This window comes from Cervus canadensis, chromosome 28 (genome assembly GCF_019320065.1).
Source record: "Cervus canadensis isolate Bull #8, Minnesota chromosome 28, ASM1932006v1, whole genome shotgun sequence".
NCBI lineage: Eukaryota > Metazoa > Chordata > Mammalia > Artiodactyla > Cervidae > Cervus > Cervus canadensis.
The window spans coordinates 8,675,079-8,699,616 of NC_057413.1; the positions used below are offsets into that span (position 1 = coordinate 8,675,079).

General features: G+C 44.2%; 1 protein-coding gene across 4 annotated transcripts; it reads right to left on the minus strand.

Moving 5' to 3' along the window:
* Positions 1 to 985: 985 nt before the first annotated feature.
* Positions 986 to 24,434, minus strand: LOC122429801 (TBC1 domain family member 7). 4 transcript variants are annotated; one of them, XM_043450450.1, is made up of 8 exons: positions 23,934 to 24,434; positions 22,284 to 22,441; positions 20,945 to 21,025; positions 16,474 to 16,661; positions 12,660 to 12,797; positions 5,332 to 5,477; positions 4,005 to 4,134; positions 986 to 2,987 (listed from the first exon to the last, which is right to left on the minus strand). In XM_043450450.1, the coding sequence occupies exons 2-8, from the start codon at positions 22,393 to 22,395 to the stop codon at positions 2,901 to 2,903; spliced, it is 882 nt and encodes a 293-aa protein (XP_043306385.1). In that variant the 5' UTR covers positions 22,396 to 22,441; positions 23,934 to 24,434; the 3' UTR covers positions 986 to 2,900. The 4 variants fall into 4 exon arrangements, with proteins under 4 accessions (XP_043306385.1, XP_043306384.1, XP_043306387.1 ...); XM_043450449.1 differs by having other exon boundaries at positions 23,959 to 24,433; XM_043450452.1 differs by lacking the exon at positions 23,934 to 24,434 and adding an exon at positions 23,527 to 23,917.
* Between the last annotated feature and the right edge of the window lie 104 nt (positions 24,435 to 24,538).

Below are 24,538 nucleotides of genomic sequence, written 5' to 3' on the forward strand. Positions count from 1 at the left end.
TTAAGGGTTGACGACAGTTTGCAGGCAAACTTTCTGTTAACAAAACAAAACAAAAAAAAGCCCTTCATTCTCATGAACCCTGACCTCACTTCCCGAAGTGGCCTCAGACACACACACACACACACACAAGCCCACGAAGGTGCCATCTGTCAGTTCCACTTGTCATCAGGCAAAAGCCACACACGCCCACCCCAGCGGTCCCTCCTCTCAGACCTGGAGAGCACCCCCAGGCGTTCAGGCGACACTGTGGGAGGGACTCAGCAGGAACTTGGTGTAATGACGTTAAATCTCAGTTTTCCAAGGCAGGGGGAGAACCCCACACAGTCACAAGCGAAACCCCTGGTTTCTGCACGATCTCGACAAAACATCTTGAAAAAAGGGAACACAGGGATATTTTCAATGGGTGTTTTCATTGGGAGCTGTGCTTCTCACAGGACACAGTGGGCAGAAATATTTTCAAAATACTGAGCTCTCAGCAATATAAAATTCTGATATTAAAAGGAAATTGGATCCTCACCGATTCTGTGTCCCCCCAGTCAGCCTTAAACCCTGCTGTTTCCAGAGGGAGCTGTTTTGCTTTCTAATAAGGAAAACTGTTGATAATCTGATTGACTCAAAAAACAAACTAAAACAAACCCCACGGCCCGAAACGACATCCTATATAGCAGGCAAGGCTTTACCAAACAGGGTTGGACAGAATATACTTGCATTTAATTTCGACCCCTTAGCAGTAGGGCCATTGTCTTCCCTTTCCACTCGTTGAGACCCTGACCAGAATTTTCAGAGGAGCCCTGGCCCCTGGAGCCCCCTCCTCCCCAGGAGCCCCAGGCACCCCCCCCCGCCTTCCCCGCCACGCCCCTGCTCTGTGGGGCCTGCGCCCCCTTCTCCCAGCGCTGTGGTGGGAGGCAGGAGCACTTACCTCGACCACCCTCCTGTGGGGAGACCGCTCCTCCTCCTTTCTGGAGCTGGGACTCACTAACATCACTTGACTTTATTTATAACTTTTATTCTACCAAAAAGTTGTACAAACTTATATGGTTCGTAATGGTACATGGCTCATGAATGAGGCGGAAGTTAAACGTCTATGACTTTTCCGTGGATTTCACTCAAGCCCCACGTTCACTCACTGGACAGCAGACGACAGCGGCGGGAACTCCTCCTCACGCACTTTTGCTCACATCCCCTACTGGAGTCAAAGTTCTTCAGGGGCGGAGGTGATCGCTGGATAAATGTAAAGTGTTAGCTGTAAACAGAGTTTGCTTTAAGAAGTTTTCTTATGAGCGTTTTTACAAAATTAAATACTCTTGAGACTCACAGACTTAAAAAACGAACTTATGGTTGCCAGGGGAGTAAGGATGGAGAAGGGATCGGTATGGCACTTGGGATGGACATGTACACACCGCTATACGTGAAATGGATGAGCAACAAGGACCTAGTGTAGAACACAGGGAACTCTGCTCAGCGTTACAGGCAGCCTGGAGGAGAGGGGTTGCGGGGAGTGGATACACATACATGTATGCCTGAGTCCCTCTGCTGCTCACCTGAAATTATCACAACATGATGTGAACTGGCTAAACCCCAACACAAGATAAAAAGTTCAAGAGAAAAAAAACTTAAATACTCTTGGATATGTTACTGTCACAAGCACCACCCGGTTTCAACAACCCTGTGGTGTGCTCTGGACACGTCAGGCAGGGACCCAACTCTCAGAGTGACGGCTCCATAGTTTCATCATCTCCTCCTTGTGGGAGTGGAGAACCCAACTCACCACTCGGGCTCCTGCAGGTCTGGCAGCTGAATGAGTCAGTCTCAGACAAAGGGCCCCAACTCACTGGCCCAGCTCAAAGCCTGCAACTGTCCAACCAACAAGTTACCATCCGGGGACACCATGGCTGCGGGGGAGGCGTTAAGCTATTAACCTGAACCTGCCCTTTCCACCATGCCTGTGGGGGTGGCAGAGTCCTCTCTGACGCCCACCCAGCTATGTACCTGAACCTGCCCTTTCCACCGTGCCTACTGGGGAGGCAGAGTCCTTTCTGATGCCCACCCTGCATCTAATGACCCATCAGGAAAAAGCGTGGTTCCAGCAAAGCATCAACAAGTCCTCTCTCAGCAGGTAAATTTAGACACGCTTATATTCAGTAACATTTCATTCCAACTGGCACAAAGAGGGGAAAAAAAACATAAGAAAGCCTTTATTTATAAACCAATCTAGCAAAAGTATCAGAAAGCAGATTTAGATTTCAAAAGATTTAGGAAGTTAGCCTAGATTTCAACAGGTACTACCATCAACAGCAAAAGTTGTCAACAAACGGAAGTTGTTCTTCGTTCCAGAAATGGACCTTAGAAAGTAACTAGCTTGGTGCTAATTAAAGCATGGCAGGGCAGGGCTGGTTACACACAGCTCCCTGAAGCACCCACCCACCCTGACTCAACTGCTTTACGAGCTGGGAGCTATTTCCAACAACCCTTTTAAAGTACTATTCAGAACAAGAAGGTCCTATTGCATAGCACTATCTTCAATATCGTATGATAAACCATAAAGGAAAAGATTATGAAACCATAAAAGAAAAGATTACGAGAAAGAATATATATGTATATACAACCGAATCGCTTTGCTATACAGCAGAAATTAACACAACACTGTAAATCGACTACACTTCCATAAACGTTTTTCTAAATGCTATTCAGAGTATACCCTGTATTTCTGTGTAACCAGAAGATGCTGTTCCACAACACAGTGACTTCACGGTGACATTATCTAAGCAACTTTACTGGAAAAACAATTACACTTCGAGCACCAAAGCAAGAACCCCATCATCAGCTGGGCAGCCACGTCCCAGGGAAAGAAAACAATGTGCCGAGCAGGCCTGGCAGACTGCCCGCAGCGCCAGGAGCGTTCAGGCGGAGTGCACCGGGGTCCCGCAGTGCTTGTGCCACAGGTCGATGGCCTTGCTCACGATCGCGTCCGAGCTGTCCTGGGGGATCTGTGAACAAGCAGACCAGGCTCTGAAAGGCACGATTCCGACTTCAGCCTCTCCCTCATTCACTGGGGCATAAAATTCGTGTCCACTGGAGTCCTGGCTGCTTTTCAGAAAGTGACCGCGTGGGCGGCTGCTGCCAGACGTGTGTCACGTGCCACCCGAGGCCACAGTGCGGAGTGTGGTGTCACCCCACCTGGGCTCGAATCCTGCACTGCCCACTCCCTGCGGAGCCCTGGGCAGGCTACCTAAGCTCCCTGGGTCCAGATCCCCAGCTCTGAAATGGGGCGAATGATAGTCCCAGTTCCCAGGGCTCTTTACAGGGTTACAGGAGGTAATTCACAAAAAAGTATTTAGCAGGGGCCCTGGCAGTGTGCGCCACTATTTATTACAACGGAGAGGGCTCTTTGATCCAGCACACATTCACTGAGCCCTTCTACCGGGCCACTATTCAACTGTTCACACTGACTGATTAAAATAGATCTGGGGTCCAGTGAAATTCAGTCAAGCCTAAGTCTATTTTGACCTCTTCTTGCCTGGTTAAGGGTATTCTTAAGATACAAAGATAGGGAAAAACAGATTCATTCAGACCTTTTTCAACATGCTCAAGTTTACACTTCAGCACATTAACAAATTCAACTGGGACTCCACCAGACATAGGAACAGAAATGAAAGGGCTTTATTAGCAAAATCCCCGAGAACATTCCTTTTCCACTAACAGGGATTGCTCACCCTAAAGCGACAGATCTCACCTCCTCCTTTCCTTATGGCCTCTGAGTGGTCACTCTGGTCCCAGGTACACACACTCATGGAGACAGACCTGCTGCTCAGACCAGTGACCCCCAAAGGATGTGGATTATAATACACAGACCAAGGTGAAACTTATACCGGGAAAAATCATTTCTTATAAGGTAGAAATATACTGTACTGTCTCTGAAATAATTTAATGCCATAGAAAAATCTGGCTTGGTAAACTGAATTCCTTCCTAGATTCAAAGTTCAAGTGAAACAACGCACACTTACGTTTTCCAGAAACTTCGTTATCTTCTCTGCACTGTTCAGCGCCATTACTTTTATTTTAAAGGTTAAGAGAATTTCCACAGCTACAAAAACTAGTATCTTACAGGATCCACTTACAACTTTATCCCAAATCCTATGAAAGAAAGATGTAACCAAATTACAAGTCTGAAGTTGATGTTTATACCTAAACATCTCAAGTTTCAAAATTAAATCAAATTACATTTTCTTTTATGTACCATCATCCCTCAGTATCCCCGGGGAAGTGGATCATGGGCTCACTTGCTGTGGATACCACGATCCATGGAGGCTCAAGTCCCTTATATAAAGTGAGGTGGTGCAGTCGGCCCCCTGTATCCACAGATTCCACAACCAGGGATTCGACCAGCCACAAGTGTAAACACAGCCCAGGATCTGGGATCGGCTGACTCCATAGATGTGTAACTGTGGAGACAGACAGCTGACTGCATGAGCTTCAGAGAAGAGCTATGAGGACATCATCCTCCAGGAAGACGTCCTCCAATTAATATCTCAAAATTGATATTTTAGGGCAGGAAGGTCCTAAAAACGAAAGCTTCAAGTTTACTAACATTCTGTAATGCTAAAATAACCAATACATACTAAGGAACAAGGACAAAAGGGGGAATGAAATACGAAATTCAATTTCATTTTCCAGTAAATTCCTTAATTAAGGAGCTAGTTATTAAATATATTTTAAATTAAATATACTCTAAAATCATTATTCTGATAACTCCAATAGCTCTTACAGTCAGTATCATCCTCAACATGCTTACTAAGCATTGTCCTGTAATACTCTCTGTGTATTGCCTTTTTCCTCAAGTGTTAAGTCCTAGAGGGAGCAGGACGGGACTCCAAAATACCCGTCACACATCTGAAATTGATGGAAGAGCCGAGTGCGAGTCTCCAGTCATCTTCAGCCAGTTTAATGATGTCATAAGAGGTCTAAGAAATAAACATTTTTCTCCAGGATCCACTCCATTTCTGGAAAAGTCCACATCCATATATACCCCTGGAGTCTACTTTAGATGTGAATATTCAACAGCATTGAACACATTGAGGGCCTTCAATTTCTCTAGCCGTATATCCTAACATTTTTAATACTTATTTTAATACTCAATAGTTCTAATTGTATATATAATAAGCAGAATCACCAGTTGCTGTGTCAGCTGCTGGAGAAGTTAGTATCAAATGACTGCATGGTTCTAAAACAAATTTATATTCTGAGATGATCATGTTAAAAAAGACAAAACAACAACAAAAACAGGATTTTTCTGACTCTGAGCCTTCAGTCATATTTGAAAGAAACACTTGCCTCTGTAAGCTGGACTCGGGCAAGCACCCGGCGAAGCACTTCTTGAACCACAGCTCGTAGGGAAGTGTGGACACTGCGCAGCAGGCCTTCAGGTGACTCAGCAGTCGGCCATCTTCCAGATTCAAGTATTGTTCAAAAGCCTTTGGCTAATGATTGAAAGGGAAGAGGTTACTCACTTCCTATAACTTAACGTTACCATATTTTACAGGCTGTGATGAAAAAGTGTACGTGCTGAAAGCAAGAAGCGCTAGGAAACTAAGCTTCAGACCCATTCAAGCCACTGGTGATGCTGCAGTCTCCCAGGTCAGCACTAACCAGAGTAGCCAACTATCCAGGACAGGGCGGTTTTTCTGGGGCAGTCTCCGGCTAAATGGAACAGTTAAGTCACGCTGGTTACTCCTAACTGCGGTAAGCAGATTCAACAACCAAGACAAAAGTCCAGAGCAAAATTCAGTTGATCTGGGGAGCCAAGAAAGGTCCATGTGCTGGCTACTCCAGGGCAGGAGATTATAGGTTCACAGAGAGGAGAAGGCTAAGACCAAAGACACAGGGCGGGACTAAGGTGCAGAGAGGGAACTAGGGACACAGGAGATGAACACGGCCCAGCAGTCCCCGGTCACACCCGCGCTGACCCCATGGAGCACACTGCACTTGGCAGGGAGGGTCAGACAACAGGCGCGTCCGGAGGAGGAGCGCTGGCCCCACCAAGACGTGCATGAGAACTCCAGGGAGACAGGAAGAACACAGCGGAACAAAGCTCCGGGGACATTACTTTGCCCACAAAGGTCCGTCTGGTCAAGGCTATGGTTTTTCCAGTGGTCAGGTATGGATATGAGAGTTGGACTATAAAGAAAGCTGAGCACCGAAAAACTGATGCTTTTGAACTGTGGTGTTGTAGAAGACTCAAGAGTCCCTTGGACTACAAGGAGATCCAACCAGTCCATCCTAGAGGAAATCAGTCCTGAATATTCATTAGAAAGACTGATGCTGAAGCCGAAACTCCAATACTTTGGCCACCTGATGTGAAGAACTGACTCACTAGAAAAGACCCTGATGCTGGGAAAGATTGAAGGCAGGAGGAGAAGGGAACGAGAGAAGATGAGATGGTTGGATGGCATCACCGACTCAATGGACATGGGTTTGGGTGAACTTCGGGGAGCTGGTGATGGACAGGGAGGCCTGGCATGCTGCGATTCATTGGGTCGCAAAGAGTCGGACAAGACTGAGCAACTCAACTGAAACTAAAGGATACACACACAAAGCTATTCACCTGTAACACTGTGTAACAGCAAAAGACTGCAGACAGCCTAAATAGCCAACACTAAAGGAAGGGCTGAATAAACTAGGATGGAGTGGTATGCAGCCATGAACAGGAATAAGGAATGTCTCTATATACTGCTCATGGCATAAGAAACCCCAGCATATATCAGGTTAAAAAAAAAAAGGCAGGGTGAAGAAAATGTGTATCAGATGCTAGTGCTAAATCTAACAGGGTGAGTATAAATACATATCCATGTGTGCTTTTTTCTTTTAGTGGAAGATGACATTTATACTGCCTGAAATTTTGAGGACATAGCAAATGGTAGATGTGATAATTTTATTTTTGTGTGTATGCTAAGTTGCTTCAGTTGTGTCTGACTCCTCGTGTCCCCATGGACTGTAGCCCAGCAGGCTCCTCTGTCCATGGGATTCTCCAGGCAAGAACACTGGAGTGGGTTGCCATGCCCTCCCCCTCCAGGGGATCTTCCCAACCCAGGGACTGAACTCATGTTTCTCACGTATTGGCAGGCGGGTTCTTTATCACTAGCGCCACCTGTGAAGCAGCTGATTTTATACTTTACTGTAAAAGTTTTAGGTTATTTCCAATATTTCCATGACCTTCAATTCTTACTTTAAGAAAATAAAGTGGCGTTCCCCGGTTGCTCAGTGGTAAAGAATTCACTTGCTAAAGCGGGGGACATGGTTCAATCCCTGGTCTGGGAAGATTCCACATGCCGCTGGGCAACTAAGCCCGTGCATCATGACGATGGAACCAGCTTGCTGCAACTACTGAAGCCCATGCACCCTAGAGCCCATGCTCTGCAACGAGAGAAGCCGCCACAATGAGAAGCCTGCACGCCACAGCAAAGAGCAGCCCCCGCTTACTGCAGCTAGTGAAAGCCTGCGTGCAGTAACAAGACCCAGCGCAGCCATAAATGAATAAATCTTTAAAAAAAAGAAAAGAAAAGAAAAGAAAGCACACCTCAACAAAAGGCAAAATCTGACAAAAGAGATTTAACCGACCTGAGAAGAATTTATACTAAACTTAGAAAGAGGCTGCTAATAGTGTTGATTGAGAGGGGGAAAAAAAAACCCTCTCTTTAGGACAGGTTTTAAAAATCGTGTCAATGGCGAGGAACAAAACTCCCTTTAATGACTGAACACAGTTAGGACTGAGATGGCTTAAAGACAGTCTGATCTGAAGAGAGATTAGCAGAGGCCTCCCACGTCACACCACTGAAGCTGGCCTCCACTTTCCCTGGTAATCAGGGGTCTCATCAAAAAGAACTTCCTGAAGCTTGACGGAGAGGAAAGCTCTCCTCTCTTATAAATCAGAACACCACAACATAAAGGCATCATCGCCAGAAATATTCTTTTGATGTCAAGTCTATCACTGTGCATCACATGCACCTTTCCCTAGGATTATGAAACAACCTATGCTTTGCGATAACAAACTTGGTAAAAACCATGAAAATTTGAAAAGATGAGACAAGATTATAGAAACTCTGACAAAAAACTGGCAGAAGAGATCTAGTATACAACAACAAAAAAAATTTTTTAAGCTAGATTTAACAAGGTTTAACTAAAGAATTTTTTTAAAAACCTGACTTGAAGCATTTAAGTTGCGACTTCCATGATGGTCTAGCAGCTAAGACTCTGTACTTTCAGTGCAGGGGGCCAGGGTTCAATCCCTGGTCAGGGAACTAGAATCACACATGCCACAACCAACACCTGGCACAAATAATTTTTTTAAAAAGAAATGAAAGAAAATTTATGTATAGAAACAATGCAATAACATTAACAAACCAAGGAGGAAAAGCGTATCACCACCTAAATAAGGACAGAAAAAAAAAAAAATGGTATGAAAATATCTCCTAAAAAGCTCTGAAATAACCCATAACCCCGCAACTAAAGACCCTGCACATCCAAATAAATAAATTTTTAAAAATATCAGAAGTTTTTTTAAGTCACTTGACGGCTACATGAAACAGCAACACAAAGGAAATGTACTTTTATATTAATATGTTCTGAACTTTTTAAAAGAACTTTTGCAACTATAAAAAAAACTATATCCTAGACACAATAATATACCTGTGAAAAATCCTTTTTTGATGATGATGAAATGAAGGTTTATGTGACATAAGGACACTGAGTATCTTGCTGGTTCTAAACTTCTTCTCTTCACACATTATTGACTGGAGATATTATCAATACATCTTTTCTTACACAAATGTTAGTGACCTATGACATGTCAATACTTTTTTAGAGAGTGATACAGAACTGTGGTGTTGGGGGAAGACTCTTGAGAGTCCCGTGGACTGCAAGGAGATCAAACCAGTCAATCCTAAAGGAAATTGATCCTGAATATTCATTGGAAGGTCCAATACTTTGGCAATCTGATGTGAAGAGTCAACTCATTGGAAAAGACTCTGATGCTGGGAAAGATTGAAGGCAGGAGGAGAAGGGGACGACAGGGGATGAGATGGTTGGATGGCATCACCGACTCGATGGACATGGGTTTGAGTAAACTCCGGGAGATGGTGAAGGACAGGGAAGCCTGGAGTGCTGCAGTTCATGGGATCAAAAACAGTCAGACACGACTGAGCAACTGAACTGAGTAACATCACTGTGCAAAGCTGTCAGAGCTTACCCAGAGCAGGGCGGGGAAGAGGGCAGTGGGGCGCCTGCTGGCTGCAGCCGCGTTACAGCTCACCACAAGAGGAACGGAGTCATGTCTGCAGCTCATACCAGTCACGAAGATTCAGTCCCCCACCAACTAAGGGGCTAAAATTTAAAATGTTCAAAGATTTTTAAAAGCTAGAAGCTTTCTAAAAAAAATCCTTGGAGTTAGAAAGGCCATTCTAAATGAGATACAAAAAAAAAAAAAAAAACTGATAAAACCAATAGTATCAAACCTTCATATCTTTATACAACAGGAAGAAATATTTTCAGAGAAAATATCTAACTTACATAAATATCCAGCATATAGCAATAATCCTTACCCAAAAAGGAAAGATGCAAATGAAACAGAAAGGTAGACAAATATGACCAATAAACACACTCCCAAAGCTGCTTGCTGCTGCTACTGCTGCTAAGTCGCTTCAGTCGTGTCCGACTCTGTGCGACCCCATAGATGGCAGCCCACCAGGCTCCCCCGTCCCTGGGATTCTCCAGGCAAGAACACTGGAGTGGGTTGCCATTTCCTTCTCCAATGCATGAAAGTGAAAAGGGAAAGTTAAGTCACTCAGTCGTGTCCGACTCATAGCGACCCCATGGACTGCAGCCCACCAGGCTCCTCCGTCCAAAATTAAGGCAATGGAAGTTAAAACTGGCTGCCATTTCACTATCAGATCGGCAAAATTTTAAGAGATAGATACTATCAAGTATTGGCAATGAGGTGGAAAACAGGAAATCTCAAACTGGTGGGGCAAGCAAAATTGGTACAACTTCTGGGTGAGTAACCTGGTAGCTAACACATTTAAATATGTCTGTTGCATTAGAGCATTTAACGCATAGGTAACCCACCCACCCACACAGGAACACGTCACGTACACAGAGAGGGTGGTCATCATGGAGCCACTACACTCAGTTAGGGCAAATTCTTTTTTTTTTTTTTTTTTAGGGCAAATTCTTAACAAGAAGGACTACGAGAATTTGTTCAGTTCAGTTGCTCAGTTGTGTCCGACTCTTTGCCACCCCGTGAGAATTTTGTAAGTGGTTCTGCATGAGTGACTCTCAATCCTAGCCTTATTTCAGAATCACTGAGTTTTAAAAAAAAAAAATTAGAATTCTGAGTCCCCACCCCCGGAGATCCTGATTTCGTTGCTCTGGTCATTGTTAAAGAGCTATCAGGTGGTAGTAACAGGAAGTCGGGGTTGAAAACTAACCATGTGTAGTGACGTGGAAAAACTTCAATACATGAAGTTTTAAAAAGAATCATAGGGCCGTATGAACAGTATAATAGTTATATTTTTAAAAATTATATATATAAAAATATGTATAAGACATATTCACACACACACACACACAAGTGTCCACGGGTATGCACTCACACCCCCATCCACTCTAATGCACATGAAATGATTTAGACAAGGAACTTCTCTGATGGTTCAGTGGCTAAGAATCCACCCGCCAACACAGGGAACACAGGTTCAATCCCTGGTCCTGGAAGAGTCCACATGCCACACAGCAGCCAAGCCCATGACAAAACCGCTGAGCCAGCGCTCTGGGGCCCAAGTGCCAAGACCACGGAAGCCCATGCTCCACAGCAACAGAAGCCGCCACGATGAGACATCCCAGCACCGCATCTAGACAGGAGCCTCTGCTCGCCAAAACTAGAGAAAGCTCAGCAACGAAGACCTAGCACAGCCCAAAGATATATTTAAAAAAATAGTCCAGACGGACACACACCAAGCTGGTGACAATGCTCACATCTTAGAAAGTGGGGGACGGGGAAGCGTTGGGGCAGGTCGACGACAACGTGGATTCATCTGGATTGCTGAATACTCCCAGAATGTATCTGTTACTTGTGTTATTAAAAATAATGAACTTTTTAAACAATCCATCAATATGCGATTGCATTCACTCCAATATTAACAAAGACTGATGAAACCATGGTACAAGTTTGGACCTCCTCACTGAATCAAGCAGCTAACATTCCATTCACATATGCTCCAATGCCATGCTTTAGTAAGCAAAGTTAAGTTTTAAAATTCTAAGAATCAAACTTTACCTAAGGGCAACACATAAAAAGCACTCCTGTTAGGGCTCGGGGAGGCTGAGAGCTGAGGAGTCTGGCCCGCCACAGGGGTCGAGTGGGGCTCCCCAGGGCTCAGCCAACCTGCACCACACACCTGACCCCGCACCCTATATTGTGGTTACTGCTTTCAGCAGAATTTCCAAATGAGACAGTTCAATGACTCAAGGAAAAGAAGACTCGTTTTTATAACATGAGAGAAATGGGGGGGGGGGGGGAGCTGAGGAGAGAGAATGGCAAAGGACCCGATACGACGATGACCCAAGTGCTGGTTCTCCCGATTCCCAGCGTGGCAGACCACCGGCTACCCAGCTTGTGTCCACTCCCCACTCCTTCCTCAGGAACGGAGTCCATGTTCCAATGTGAGATCACAGCGTGCCCGGCTCAAAACCAACCAACCACATTCCCCAGGCTCCACTGCGAACCGGGGCCACCTGGGGCCACCCTCCTCACTAACAGTCACGCAGAACGGAAGCCTGTAAAGGACAGGCTGGTCCAGCTTGGCGCTTCTCCTGCCCTCCCTTCCCTTCCCGCCCAGAGCACGGATGTCAGGGCGCTCTCTCCAGCACCATCACGTGATCACGAGAGGACAGTCGCCCCTAGGAGTGTTGGAGCAGGACAGGGGCCCGGGTCCCTGCCCATACCGTGGGGGTGGCCCCAGCCCTGGGCTGCCTTGCCCCTGGACTTCTGCTCACATGAGAGAAGATAGTAAAGCTTCTATGACTTGGGCTTCCCATTACATACAGCCAAACTGAAACCTTAGTACTCGGCGATAGTTCTAGATCAGATAAAGAATACCATAGAGCAGGGGTGGGCAAGCTACAGCGTGCAGTGGCCATATCCACCCATGATCATGCATTTATGTATTACTATTTTGTGTGACAACAGTGTGTGTGTGTGTATACGCTCGGTTGCTCAGTCGTGTCTGACTCTGTGACCCCAGGGGACTGTAACCCACCAGGCTCCTCTGTCCATGGGATTTTCCAGGGAAAACTACTGAGGTGGGTTGACCACTTCCTTCTCCAGGGGATCTTGCCAAGCCAGAGATGGAACCCAAGTCTCTTGCATCTCCTGCACCGGCAGGTGGATTCTTTATCACTGTGTGCCCAGAAAGCTGTGTGACTGCAGTAGACGCAGAGAGGCCACCTGGCCCAACAAGCTGCAGGCACTCACCACCTGGCCTCTTCCTGCTGACCCCCACCAGAGGGTCCGCTCCTAACTGTAGCACCACCAGGAGGTAAAGGCATTTCCTGAGGACTCCCACCACCACTGCTCATCCCCAGCCCACAACAGCCATAATGTCACCCCTCACCAGCTGGGGCAGAGTGTCCCGGTACTTGCTACTCAGCTGGTTCACGAAGCATCGCGTGATCCAGTAACAGTCGACGCTATCTTCCACCATCTCTTCCATGGCCTTCGCAATGGCAAGAAACACTTCATCTTCTGGTTCCTGAAACATTAATAATAACTCTCAAGGAGGAGGCAGAAGAGAAAAACACAGGATTCTTTAATAAAAATGAAGCCTTACTCTCTAAATTCTGAAGGAGCCAAAATAAGTCAAAGTAGGACCAAAAGCACCCAGTCCATCACTAAAAAGACAACAGAGGGAGATGAAGAGAGTAACCAGGGAATCTGAGGCAGTGTTGCTTCTGAACACTCAGGCTTCAGGCTGAACATTCACGGATTTCCCAGCTTCTAACATTAAACCCAAAGAGTCAACATAAACCTGAAGCAAAGGACCAACTCTCCACCCAAAAGTATTCTCAGTGCTGAAGAAGAATTCCTTTCAAACAGATGTGATAAAACAGCACAAATAATAATTAGAGACAATTATTATCAATATGGTAATTTGCAAAAATAACCCCAAAAGGACTAATAAGCATTTTGTTTCAAAGCATTCATACAGATCTTTAAATTTTTGTTCTAAACTGCCCTAGAATCAGAATTTTAGGAATCAGAAGAATGGCATTTCTCAAACCTTGTGTCAACACTCAGAACATGAAAGTAAACCTTCAAGTAAATTTCAAAAGAAGTCCCATAAAAACTGGAATCCACTTGAAAAATCTGTTTTCAATCACTGCATCTTATACCAAAAGCTTTACGTTTTCATCTAGGATTTAAGAGCTAAAGGATTTTAACATTGAAAAAGTTTCTTTCTACTCCTCTAAGAAGTCCCAAGTTAAATCAAAATTCCTATTTTAATAGAAGAATTGCATTTTAGGCCTCCTTTCCACTTGTTAACTTTCCACAACATGTCAAGAGCAGCAGAAAAGGCTCCTTTCGTGGACTCCTGCCTGGCCCCGGGCTCTATGCCGGGTGCTCCCGAATCCAGCAGCTCAATGCTGCTCCCAGCTACTCTGAGATGCAGCTGAGAAGACCAGAGCCCTTCAGCCGAAGTCAGCTTCTACGTTCCCAGCCACGGGTATAGCACAGCTACACAGTCTTACTGAAAGATAAGAAAAACACAGCTGACTGGGGCTTGGAGGCCAAGGAGACACAAGCCCAAAATGAACACTTGGGACAGCGCGTCTGCCCCAGGCCACGGTAGAGGTGTCTGGACCTCACGGCTGGACAAACTGGAAACACTTAGACCTCAAGCTAATAGGTAATCTAACCTAACTTCATACATAGTTCAGGAACTTGTGCAGTACCATCAATGAACTGCATTTTGCCAATGAGAAATTAAAGAAGTTCAAGGGTTCCAACTATTTCCTGGGATGTTTCTCTCTTGATAAACTTTATAAAAGTGAACAACCTAAGATCTGTCCATGGGACCCACAGCAACCTCAAAAAGTTAAAGAAAAAGGGACTTCCCCGGTGGTCCAGTGGCTAAGACTCCTTGCTTCCGATGCAAGGGGCCCAGATTCGATCCTACGTGCCACAACCAAGTCTCAGCAGAGCCAAATAAATAAAAATAAATGTTTTAAAAAGAGAGAAAGAACAAGTCAAAGCTTCACACTGCTGTTAGCAGGTTGCAATCTACAACCACCATCAAAAAAATATAGAATAGCACAGTTTGCAGACAAATCTCTATTCAGAACAATTCACTCTGTTTTAGCCAAAAGTTAAAATGCCTATGTGAACTGCAGCCAAAACCCAAGAGCTGTAGTCATCACTTTGCCTGCCCTCCTCCACTTCCCCCTTCTCTTCCCTTTATAAACAATAAGCAATCCTAGTAACTACAGCGAGCAGTCTGTCAAAGATCAAGCCTACAAGGGAGTCTGGAGCCTGTGAAGCTGAGGCCAAGAGGCAGTCAATGACCACAAGGCCTCTGGGGCCAAAGATGTGGCTATGTTGGTTACAGACAGAGGAATGAGCAAAGAAATAAATACAAATAAGAGGTTTCCATTAGCTTCATTGTAACTGACAAAGAAGGAAGCTGCAAGTACACAAAGGGTGAGAGCGAGAATGAACTTGTGACTCCTGGCAGGATTAGCATTAACTAGCATTAATTAGCACCAGCGGTTTTAACACAGTGATGAGCACATGTGAGCGTACCCTCCCCAGCGCTGCCTGCGGAGGGAGCCTACCTGCAGACACACACCAAGGACAACGAGCACATCTAGCCGCCTGTTCTCGGCTTCTAACGACAATTTTCAAAAATTAAAATAAAAAGATAAAAGGTCGATTCCAGGCTTGGGGTCGGAAAAGTACAAGATGAACCTGGAGTATCTTTTTGTTCCAGAAAGTAAGGAAGTGCTCAAAACGATGGGAACTAGTCCAGACGACACAAAAGTCAGCCTAAAGGGGCTCCCAGTAGCCAAATCTGGGACAACTTTAACATCAAAATAGTGGCAGTAATGACGTATAGGCCACTGAATCAAAGAGACATCTATAAATTCATACTGATAAAAGAGAAGGGAAAATTATTCCTTATCAAAAAGCCATTTAATAAATGCAGAAGGAATGAAGGAGTCAGAAGGTCACCATTTGGCAATCAGCAGACTGAAAACTATTTAAGGATTGATATTTACACAGCCTCCAAGTACCTCTGCAACAAGTTACTAATTAATTACAAAGAGAAAAAAGCAACCATGCAGGAGAAACCTGCCAGAAATCACCGTAACCAAGTGATCAAAGCAGCAAAAGCAGTAAGTATCACAACTTCTGTGGTTTTCCTTACAAAAATTCACAACTAGACTTCAATCATGAGGAAATAAATGAGAAACCCAACTGAGAAACACTACTGGCCAGTACTCTTCAGAACTGTCAAGGTCGTGAAAGACAAAGACTGAGGGACTGATCCAGGCTAAAGGCAGCTAAGAGTAAGTGTGATGCAAGATCCCAGATTGGATCTTGGACCAGAAAAAGGACACTGGTGTGACAGTTGGCAAAATTTCCGAAACAGCTATAGACTACTTCATCGCACTGTATGAATGTCAGCTTTCTGGTTTTGATAAATAACCAGAGTACAACTGAGACCTAACATTTGAGGATGCTAGGTGAAGGTAAATGGGAACACTACTCTTTATGTAAGTTTTCTCTACATCTAAAATGATCTCAAAATGAAGAGTTCAAACATAAAGGAAATTTTTTAAAAATCATCAACAAATGATAAAACTAATGGCTGAAAGTTTGATAAGTTCTGAACCAAAATTTTTATTGTTTATGATAAACAGCATCATTGGGACAACTGGTCAAGTGGAAATGGAGTGAAGATTAGATGTTAGTACTGTATAGATGTCAACTTCTCAGTGTTGATGACAGAACCATGGTCACTAAGGGAAGCGTTCTCATCTTTAGCAAGCATATACTGCAAGAATCTGAAATAATGGGATGCCATATTTACATCTTATTCTCAAATACTTTGGGGGAAAAAACAGGTATACACATACAGGAAAAATGACAAAGCAAATGTGGCAAAATGTTAATGACTAGGGAACTGTGATAAAGGTTAAATGGGAATTCTTGGTAGTAATCTTGCAACTTTCCTGTAACTTTGAAATCACTTCTTCAAAATAAAATCTTAAAAAATTAGGGAGACTGGGTCAGATTGTACAGGGCTATGCTTTTTTTCTACAAAGAAGAGCCACTGAAAGGTTCTAAGGCAAAACATGATGCGATCGAAGGCTGGCCAACAGAGCAGTCGAGAGTTGAGCCAAGGGTCAAACAAAAACACCACTGACCAGTGGAAATGAAGGACTTCGAGGCAGTTTCCCAGACTCCAGCCGGTGCATGTAGAGATAGACTTCAATCTGAGGGGTGGCATCACTGATAAAGCGGATGACTTCCAAGGCGTGAAGGACATCAGAGTACTGCTCCTTGCGATACATCATCACCTGGGCATGGGACTCATGGTGTGGAGGCAAGATGCCTATAGAGACCCAGGATCGGGGAGGGGGAATAAAGATAGTAAAATACTGAGGCACCAATCTGAACCCCTCCTCTATGAAAGAATCCTGTGAGATGCTGCCTACCACAATTAGAGTAGAACTCACAAGTATTTAGTTACTATACACATTGCTTTAGAAATTTACTCTATAAATTTTAAATATCAATACAATCACTATTTGGATGGCAACTGCATCACTGATATCAATGAGAAATGAAATGACACATCAATTCAGCTCAGTTGCTCAGTTGAGTCCGACTCTATGTGACCCCATGGACTGGAGTATGCCAGGCTTCTCTGTCCATCACCAACTCCCAGAGCTTACTCAAACTCATGTCCATCAAGTTGGTGAGGCCATCCAACCATCTCATCCTCTGTCATTCCCTTCTCCTCCCGCCTTCAAATCTTTCCCAGCAACAGGGTCTGTTCCAATCAGTCAGTTCTTTGCATCAGGTGGCCAAAGTACTGGAGTTTCAGCTTCAGCATCAGTCCTTCCAATGAACATTCAGGACTGATTTCCTCTAGGATGGACTGGTTGGATCTCTTGCAATCCAAGGGACTCTCAAGAGTCTTCTCCAGCACCACAGTTCAAAAAGCACCAATTCTTCAGTGCTCAGCTTTCTTTATAGTCCAACTCTCACATCCATACATGACTACTGGAAAAACCACAGCTTTGATTACATGGACCTTTGTTGGCAAAGTAATGTCTCTGATTTTCAATATGCTGTCTAGGTTGGTCATAACTTTTCTTCCAAGGAGCAAGCGTCTTTTAATTTCATGGCTGCAGTCACCATCTGCAGTGATTTTGGAGCCCCCAAAGATAAACTCTCACTGTTTCCATCGTTTCCCCATCTACTTGCCATGAAGTGATGAGACCAGATGCCATGATCTTACTTTTCTGAATGTTGAGCTTTAAGCCAACTTTTTCACTTTCCTCTTTCACTTTCATCAAGAGGCTCTTTAGTTCTTCTTCACTTTCTGCCATAAGGGTGGTGTCATCTGCATATCTGAGGTTATTGAAATTTCTCCCGGTAATCTTGGTTCCAGCTTGTGCTTCTTCCAGCCCAGCGTTTCTCATGATATACTCTGCATATAAGTTAAATAAGCAGGGTGATAATATACAGCCTTGACGTACTCCTTTCCCGATTTGGAACCAGCCTGTTGTTCCATGTCCAGTTCTAACTGTTGCTTCCTGATCTGCATACAAATTTCTCAAGAGGCAGGTAAGGTGGTCTAGTATTCCCATCTCTTAAAGAATTTTCCACAGTTTGTTGTGATCCACACAGTCAAAGGCTTTGGCATAGTCAATAAAGCAGAAGGAGATGTTTTTCTGGAACTCTCTTGCTTTTTCGATGATCCAGCAGATGTTGGCAATTTGATCTCTGGTTCCTCTGCCTTTTCTAAATCCAGCTTGAACATCTGGAAGTTCATGGTTCACATACTGTTGAAGCCTGGCTTGGAGAATTTTGAGCATTACTTTACTCGCGTGTGAGATGAGTGCAACTGTGTGGTAATTTGAACATTCTTTGGCACTGCCTTTCTTTGGGATTGGAATGAAAACTGACCTTTTCCAGTCCTATGGCCACTGCCGAGTTTTCCAAATTTGCTAACATATTAAGTGCAGCACTTTCACAGCATCATCTTTTAGGATTTGAAATAGCTCAACTGGAATTCCATCACCTCCATTAGCTTTGTTCATAGTGATGCTTCCTAGGGCCCACTTGACTTCACATTCCAGGATGTCTGGCTCTAGGTGAGTGATCACACCATCATGGTAATATGGGTCATGAAGATCTTTTTTGTATAGTTCTTGTGTGTATTCTGGCCACCTCTTATATCTTCTGCTTCTTTTAGGTTCATATCATTTCTGTCCTTTATTGTGTCCATCTTTGCATGAAACGACATCATAAAGTCTTTGAATAAATATGCCACATAAATTCAAGATAAATCATTATTGTCATTAGTATGATTTAATTCAAGTTTATGGTTGTCATCCTGGGGCCAACCCTTAGCTCCTAGAAGCCTATCTCCAGTTTCTGTGCATGTCCGATAATAGGCCCCCTCCACCCACAGTTCATATGTTGACGCTCTAACCCAATGGGATCGTATTTGGAGACAGGGCCTTTAGGATATGGTTAAGGTTAAAGGGGGTCAACAAGGTGAGGCCCTAATCCAATAGGGCTGCTGCCCTTATAGGAAAATGAAGAACACAGGAATGAGCATGCTCTCTGTCAAAAAAGCAGAGACATTACATTGCCAACAAAGGTCCGTCCAGTCGAAGCTATGGTTTTTCCAGCAGTCATGTACAGATGTGAGAGTTTGACTATACAGAAAGCTGAGCACTGAAGAACTGATGCTTTTGAACTGTGGTGTTGGAGAAGACTCTTGAGAGTCCCTTGGACTGCAAGGAGATCAAACCAGTCCATCCTAAAGGAAATCAGTCCTGAATATTCATTGGAAGGACTGATGCTGAAGCTGAAGCTCCAATGCTTTGGTCACCTGATGCAAAGAGCTGACTCACTGGAAAAGAGCCTGATGCTGGCAAAGATTGAGGGCAGGAGAAGGGGACGACAGAGGATGAGATGGTTGAATGGCATCACCGACTCAATGGACATGAGTTTGAATAAACTCTGGGAGTTGGTGATGGACAGGGAGGCCTGGCGTGCTGTGGTCCATGGGGTCACGAAAAGTCAGACACGGCTGAGCTACTGAACTGAAGTGAACCTAATAGAGCAAGCCAGGATAAAAGAGGTGATGAGCAGCCCGAAAGGCCTTAGTACTCAGTTGCAAAGTATTACTGTCCATCTCACACAAATCCACACGGATTACTGGTTAATAAGACACACAGTTTTCCAGTGGAAATAAACACTACAGGCACTACCACCTAAAAGGCACCCTTAGAAGGCATTTATTTCGCTGGACACTGGAAACACTAAGATTTAAAAAATGCTCTGGGGAAAATTGAGATCTTTTTTACAAATTCTCTGTATTTTAACTGCACGCTGACCTATTAGAAATGTAAGTGTACCAAGACTGCCAAGATACACACCAGAAAAGGCACTGTGTGGTGCCCTCCAGCATGGCAGGCATTCCCCCTCACTGCCTCCTCATTACATAATCAGACTTGGTTCTAAGGATTTTCCAAGTCCTGAAAATACGGTACACTGTGGAAAGAAAACAAGGTCTATAATCTAGCCTAACTTCAAAAGGCTTCTACAAACCTGAGCTCTGCCATTTACAGGCCACAAGGCCTCAGGAAAATTATTTAGCCTCAGTCTTTTCCCCCCACCCGTAAAACTGGGATATTGATACTTACCTCACAAGGGAATTCCAGGATTCTTTTTTTTGTTGTTGTTGAAGAAAGAAAAGGAGGGTGGTAATGGATGCATAGTTTTGCTGTTAACAGGCTCAGTGATAACAGGAAAAAAAGATCCTTGGCTCAGAAGGGATGCTGCCATTCACTTCAGGTACCTAATACACTTTTTCTCTCACAGAAACCCAGTAAGGTCCTTTTCCCTTCTCCCTCGGCTGTCCTCACTGGAAGTTATTTATTTGTGCTTCAAAAGAAGTAAACACTCAAAGCAGACACTTCCTTTTTTGACTCTGATAGCACTCATTAGGAAGTTATACCTCTGTAGCTGGAGTCACAGAATAACAAATCAAGAGCTCAACCCTAGGAGTTAATTAACTCAATATTCTCATTTACAGATTTAAAAAAAAAAAAAAAAGAGGCCTAGTGGGGTCTTCAAGGTGACCCAGTTGACAGTAAAGCTCAGACCAGTTCTCCTTTCTCCCGACTCAATACTCTTCCCATAACTTGTTTCAGGGAAATAAGTCTGCCTCAATGTCCTTTCTAACACTCCTCAATCAGGTGTCCCCAACCTGCCGGCTGTGGACCCATACCTCCTATCAGATCAGTGGCAGCATCCAATTAGAAATAAAGTGCACAATAAAAGTAATGTACTTGAATCATCCAGAAGTCAGCCTCCCTACCCCACTCTGTGGAAAAAAACTGTCACCTTTGAAACCAGTCCCTGGCGCCAAAAAGGCTGGGAACTGCTGCCTGATGCTCTCAAGAGTGACACTCGGGGCTCTGTGCTGAAGTCACCTTCTTCCAGGGTTTCCAGAGTGAGTGGGGATTCAGGCTCTGAGGTTAGTGTCCAGTAAACGTCCTAAAATAATCCTTTTTCTGACTGATAAGATACCAATGACCCCATCAATTCGACATTTTTGAAGATAAAAGATCCAACTCTTGGGAATCATACCGAGGAGCACCTTCCAGACCAACGCACGGTACATGGATGGGAGAGGGAACCTCTGACTGAAAGTACAAAGTTTCTCGATATCTGGAGGAAGAAAAAAAAAAAATTAGATGCTTCTCATGCTGGTCACAATATGTAAAAACGCATTTTATCTTTTAAAACTGAAATTAGAGTAAGACGTCTCTTCGGAGGAAGGCTGCTGCACAGTCAGCAAATCCAGAAAAGGCGACACGAGACTGATTTCCAGCCCAGGTGTTCCAGCTAGCTCTTCAAAAACAATCAGTGGTTTCACAGCGCAGGAGATGTATTTTGCATATTTATTACTACATTCACCATAACATCAGCAGTATTTACTATTTATAGAACTTGTTTCATTTATTCACACCGCAAGCTTGTTGGGTAATTATTTTTTTTAAAGATGCAGAAACTGAAGCTCAGAGCAGATTAAGTGACTGGACTGAGTTAACATTGCTGGCAAGGAGCACCGTCAGCCTGCAAACTCCCACATTCACCAATAAACCACATTCAACCATCTTGGACCTCAATTCCCCTAACTGTCAAGTGAGAATACTTAAAAAGCACAGACTGATTAGTGAGGATCAAAGATCAGGTGGGAAATGTTTTTAAAACTTTAAAAGCGCTCTATGCATTTAAACTACTATTTTTAACTATGGTTCAGTTTATGCTACTTTAATTAGACACATTAAAGACCTTACTATGATTGGCTTAGAAGAAATAAAATGTTAATCCATCATGCAGTCTCAGTATTTCCATAAAAGAAAATTAAGGCAAGAGTTGCTATACATTTACCCAGAAACTAGGATAACACTTCTAAAAATTAATATCTGGGTCTAGTAAGAGAAAAAAATATTACTAACTTAAGAGACCTTTAAAAAAGGTCTGGCTCTGCCTCAGTGAAGTATAAACTTGAAAAATCCTTAGCTTCTCCCAAAATATACCATTCTGCTATCATTCTATCACTAAAATATATATATACACACACATATGTGTGTATATATATACAGCAGGTAATGTACCTTTGGAAATTTTTTTTTGTAACTTTTTAAGTCTTTACTGAATTTGGTACAATATTGCTTGTTTTTTTTTTTTAAACATTTTGGTTTTTTGGCCACAAGGCACGTGGAATCCTAACCCCCCCAACCACGGATCAAACCCACACCCAGTGCATTGGAAGGCAAAATCTTAAGCACTGGACTACCACGCAAGCCACCGGGGAAGCCGACAAAGGGCGAGGGACTTAAGTCCTTGGACATCTATTGAGTTAAAACTTCAGAATATCTGTGATGGCTGAGAACCAATAGGTTTAACTTATAAAACTCACCTAGACGGTCATCTTTTAGGAGAATTTCTAATGATTTCTTCTCTTCAACTCCTCGAAACCCCACTTTTTCATAATATACTGAACGAAAGTTTCTCTGGGAGTCCTCAGTCATGTTTCATTCTTGGAGAGGCAGAATAGGGAGTGAAAAAAAAGTGAGCCTAGAAACAAAAAACAAGAATTAAGAAAACTTCCATGATTTTCTACAACTCTTCCATGAATCTGATACATTGATAAATGGTCTGTCCTTGCATAGGACTCAATATTAAACCTTCCTGTTTACACAACCCTAATACTACCTCACCTATGCACCTTGGCCCAAAACCAAGATATAAAACAGAATCCCCTGAGCTGCTCAAATAGATGGCACAAGGTTCATGCCTTAGCATTCCTACATAACTTAGGAGAGAACCTAGCACAATGGTATATTCTGCAGCCATTAAACATGCTCAAAGAAAAAAGTGAAATAGGAAGACAGACAAAATGTCACACAAAGTGTATTACCAAATATACATGATTGTTTTTGTTTTAAAAATAGTATGTATTTTAAAAAATTAAACTATTCTGAAATGTTAACAGTGGTTATCTTTAGGCAGCAGGATTCCAGATGATTTTAATTTTCTTTGGCTTAGCCGTGTTTTCTAATGTGGGTGTTTTGTAAAACAAGAAACTAAGTTATGAAAAGAGTAAAAAAAAAAAAAAAACACGAAAAACCTAAGTTCCTCACTTATTTTTCCGTTAAACACAATTCTATCAAATCTAATTGTCAAAATTCAAAACCCACAACAGATTAAGCATTAAATTATAAACCAGAAGAGGGGCAGGAACGTAGCCTAATTGACAAGCGATTCCACAGAGTTGGAGATAAAACAACTTAAAATCTGACATTAGAACTCAAGAAGTCCTGGGGTCTCCAGGTTCTTCCACAATAACCTTCAGTAGATTGAAGTCATCAAGAAATGGTCAAATTAGGTTTATGTTTTAAGAACAGAGTGGATGTAACACAGTTTCCAAAATGTGTAGCACTGCACGACCCAAATGCTTAAAGCACTGGGGCAAAGAATATAACCCTAGGGTTTTAGAAATTTTGAGATGTGACCAGGGGAGCGTTGAATTGCTAGACAGCCAAGTTCTTCCTTATTGACAAGATACCCACCGAGCCGACTGGGGCACAGTAAAAAACAGAATTTGTTTAAAATTGGGCTTCCCATGAGGCGCTAGCGGTTATTTAAAAAAAAAAACCTGCCTGCCAATGCTGATGTAAGAGATGCAGCTTCGATCCCTGGGTCGGGAAGCTCCCCTGCAGAAGGAAACAGCAACCCACTCCAGTGTTCTTGCCTGGAGAATCCCCTGGCAGGAGACAGGGTCGCACAAAATCGGACACGGCTGAAGCAACTTGGCGTGCACGCAAACTGTGGAAGTCTAAAGGGCTCTGAGCTTTAAGACCAAATGAATGTTTTTTAAGAGCAGAATTCCAAAGCATTAAAACACTACACGAGGTGGGATTTATTTAAAAGCAACATCCAAACAGCTGCAAGGCGATCCGGTGCCTGTCGGTTTAAGGACCCCCATCCTCCGACTGCAATGCAACAGCGAACGCATCCTCCGGGGAGAAATAATTTTTAAGTTTCCTTCCCGCCCAGGAGCGCCCACCTGACAGGAGATGAAAGACACACACCCTAGGCCAAGACTGCGGGTCCCACTCTCCCTAACACGCTTCACCTCTAGAAGTGGAAAACCACACCCCGGTTGAGACTTAAGAGGTCCGGGGAGGCCGCGGAACCCAAGTTCCGCACGCTGACTGGCCGGCAGGTAAGCGGGCGACCTGAGGGGAACAGCCCCGATCGGCCGGGCGGAGGGAGACGGCAGGCACTCCCGCGTCCGGGAGACAAAACCCCCAACCTGCGTCGCCGGGCGTCAAGTCACGTCACTTCGACGTCAGGGGGCGGTGCGGAGAGCGCGCGTGCGCCGAGAGCCCGCCGCCGCTCCGGACGTGACGTCACATGTCGTCAGCGGGAGGTGCCGAGAGCGCCGCCATCGCTCCAACGGCGCTTTGGGACGGTAGGCTGCGCCTCAGACGCGGGAAAGAGCAGGTGCAAGTACGACTAGTAGCTCAAGCCCCTCGCCCGCTACACCGTTCCCCGCACCCCCTGCTCCCCCGACTCATCTCTAGTCCGGAGAATCTCGCGTCTGCCTTCCTCCCTCTGTGCCGGTTGGTGCGTGCCGGGAATGCTTCTTTCCAACCCTGCCCTGGAGGT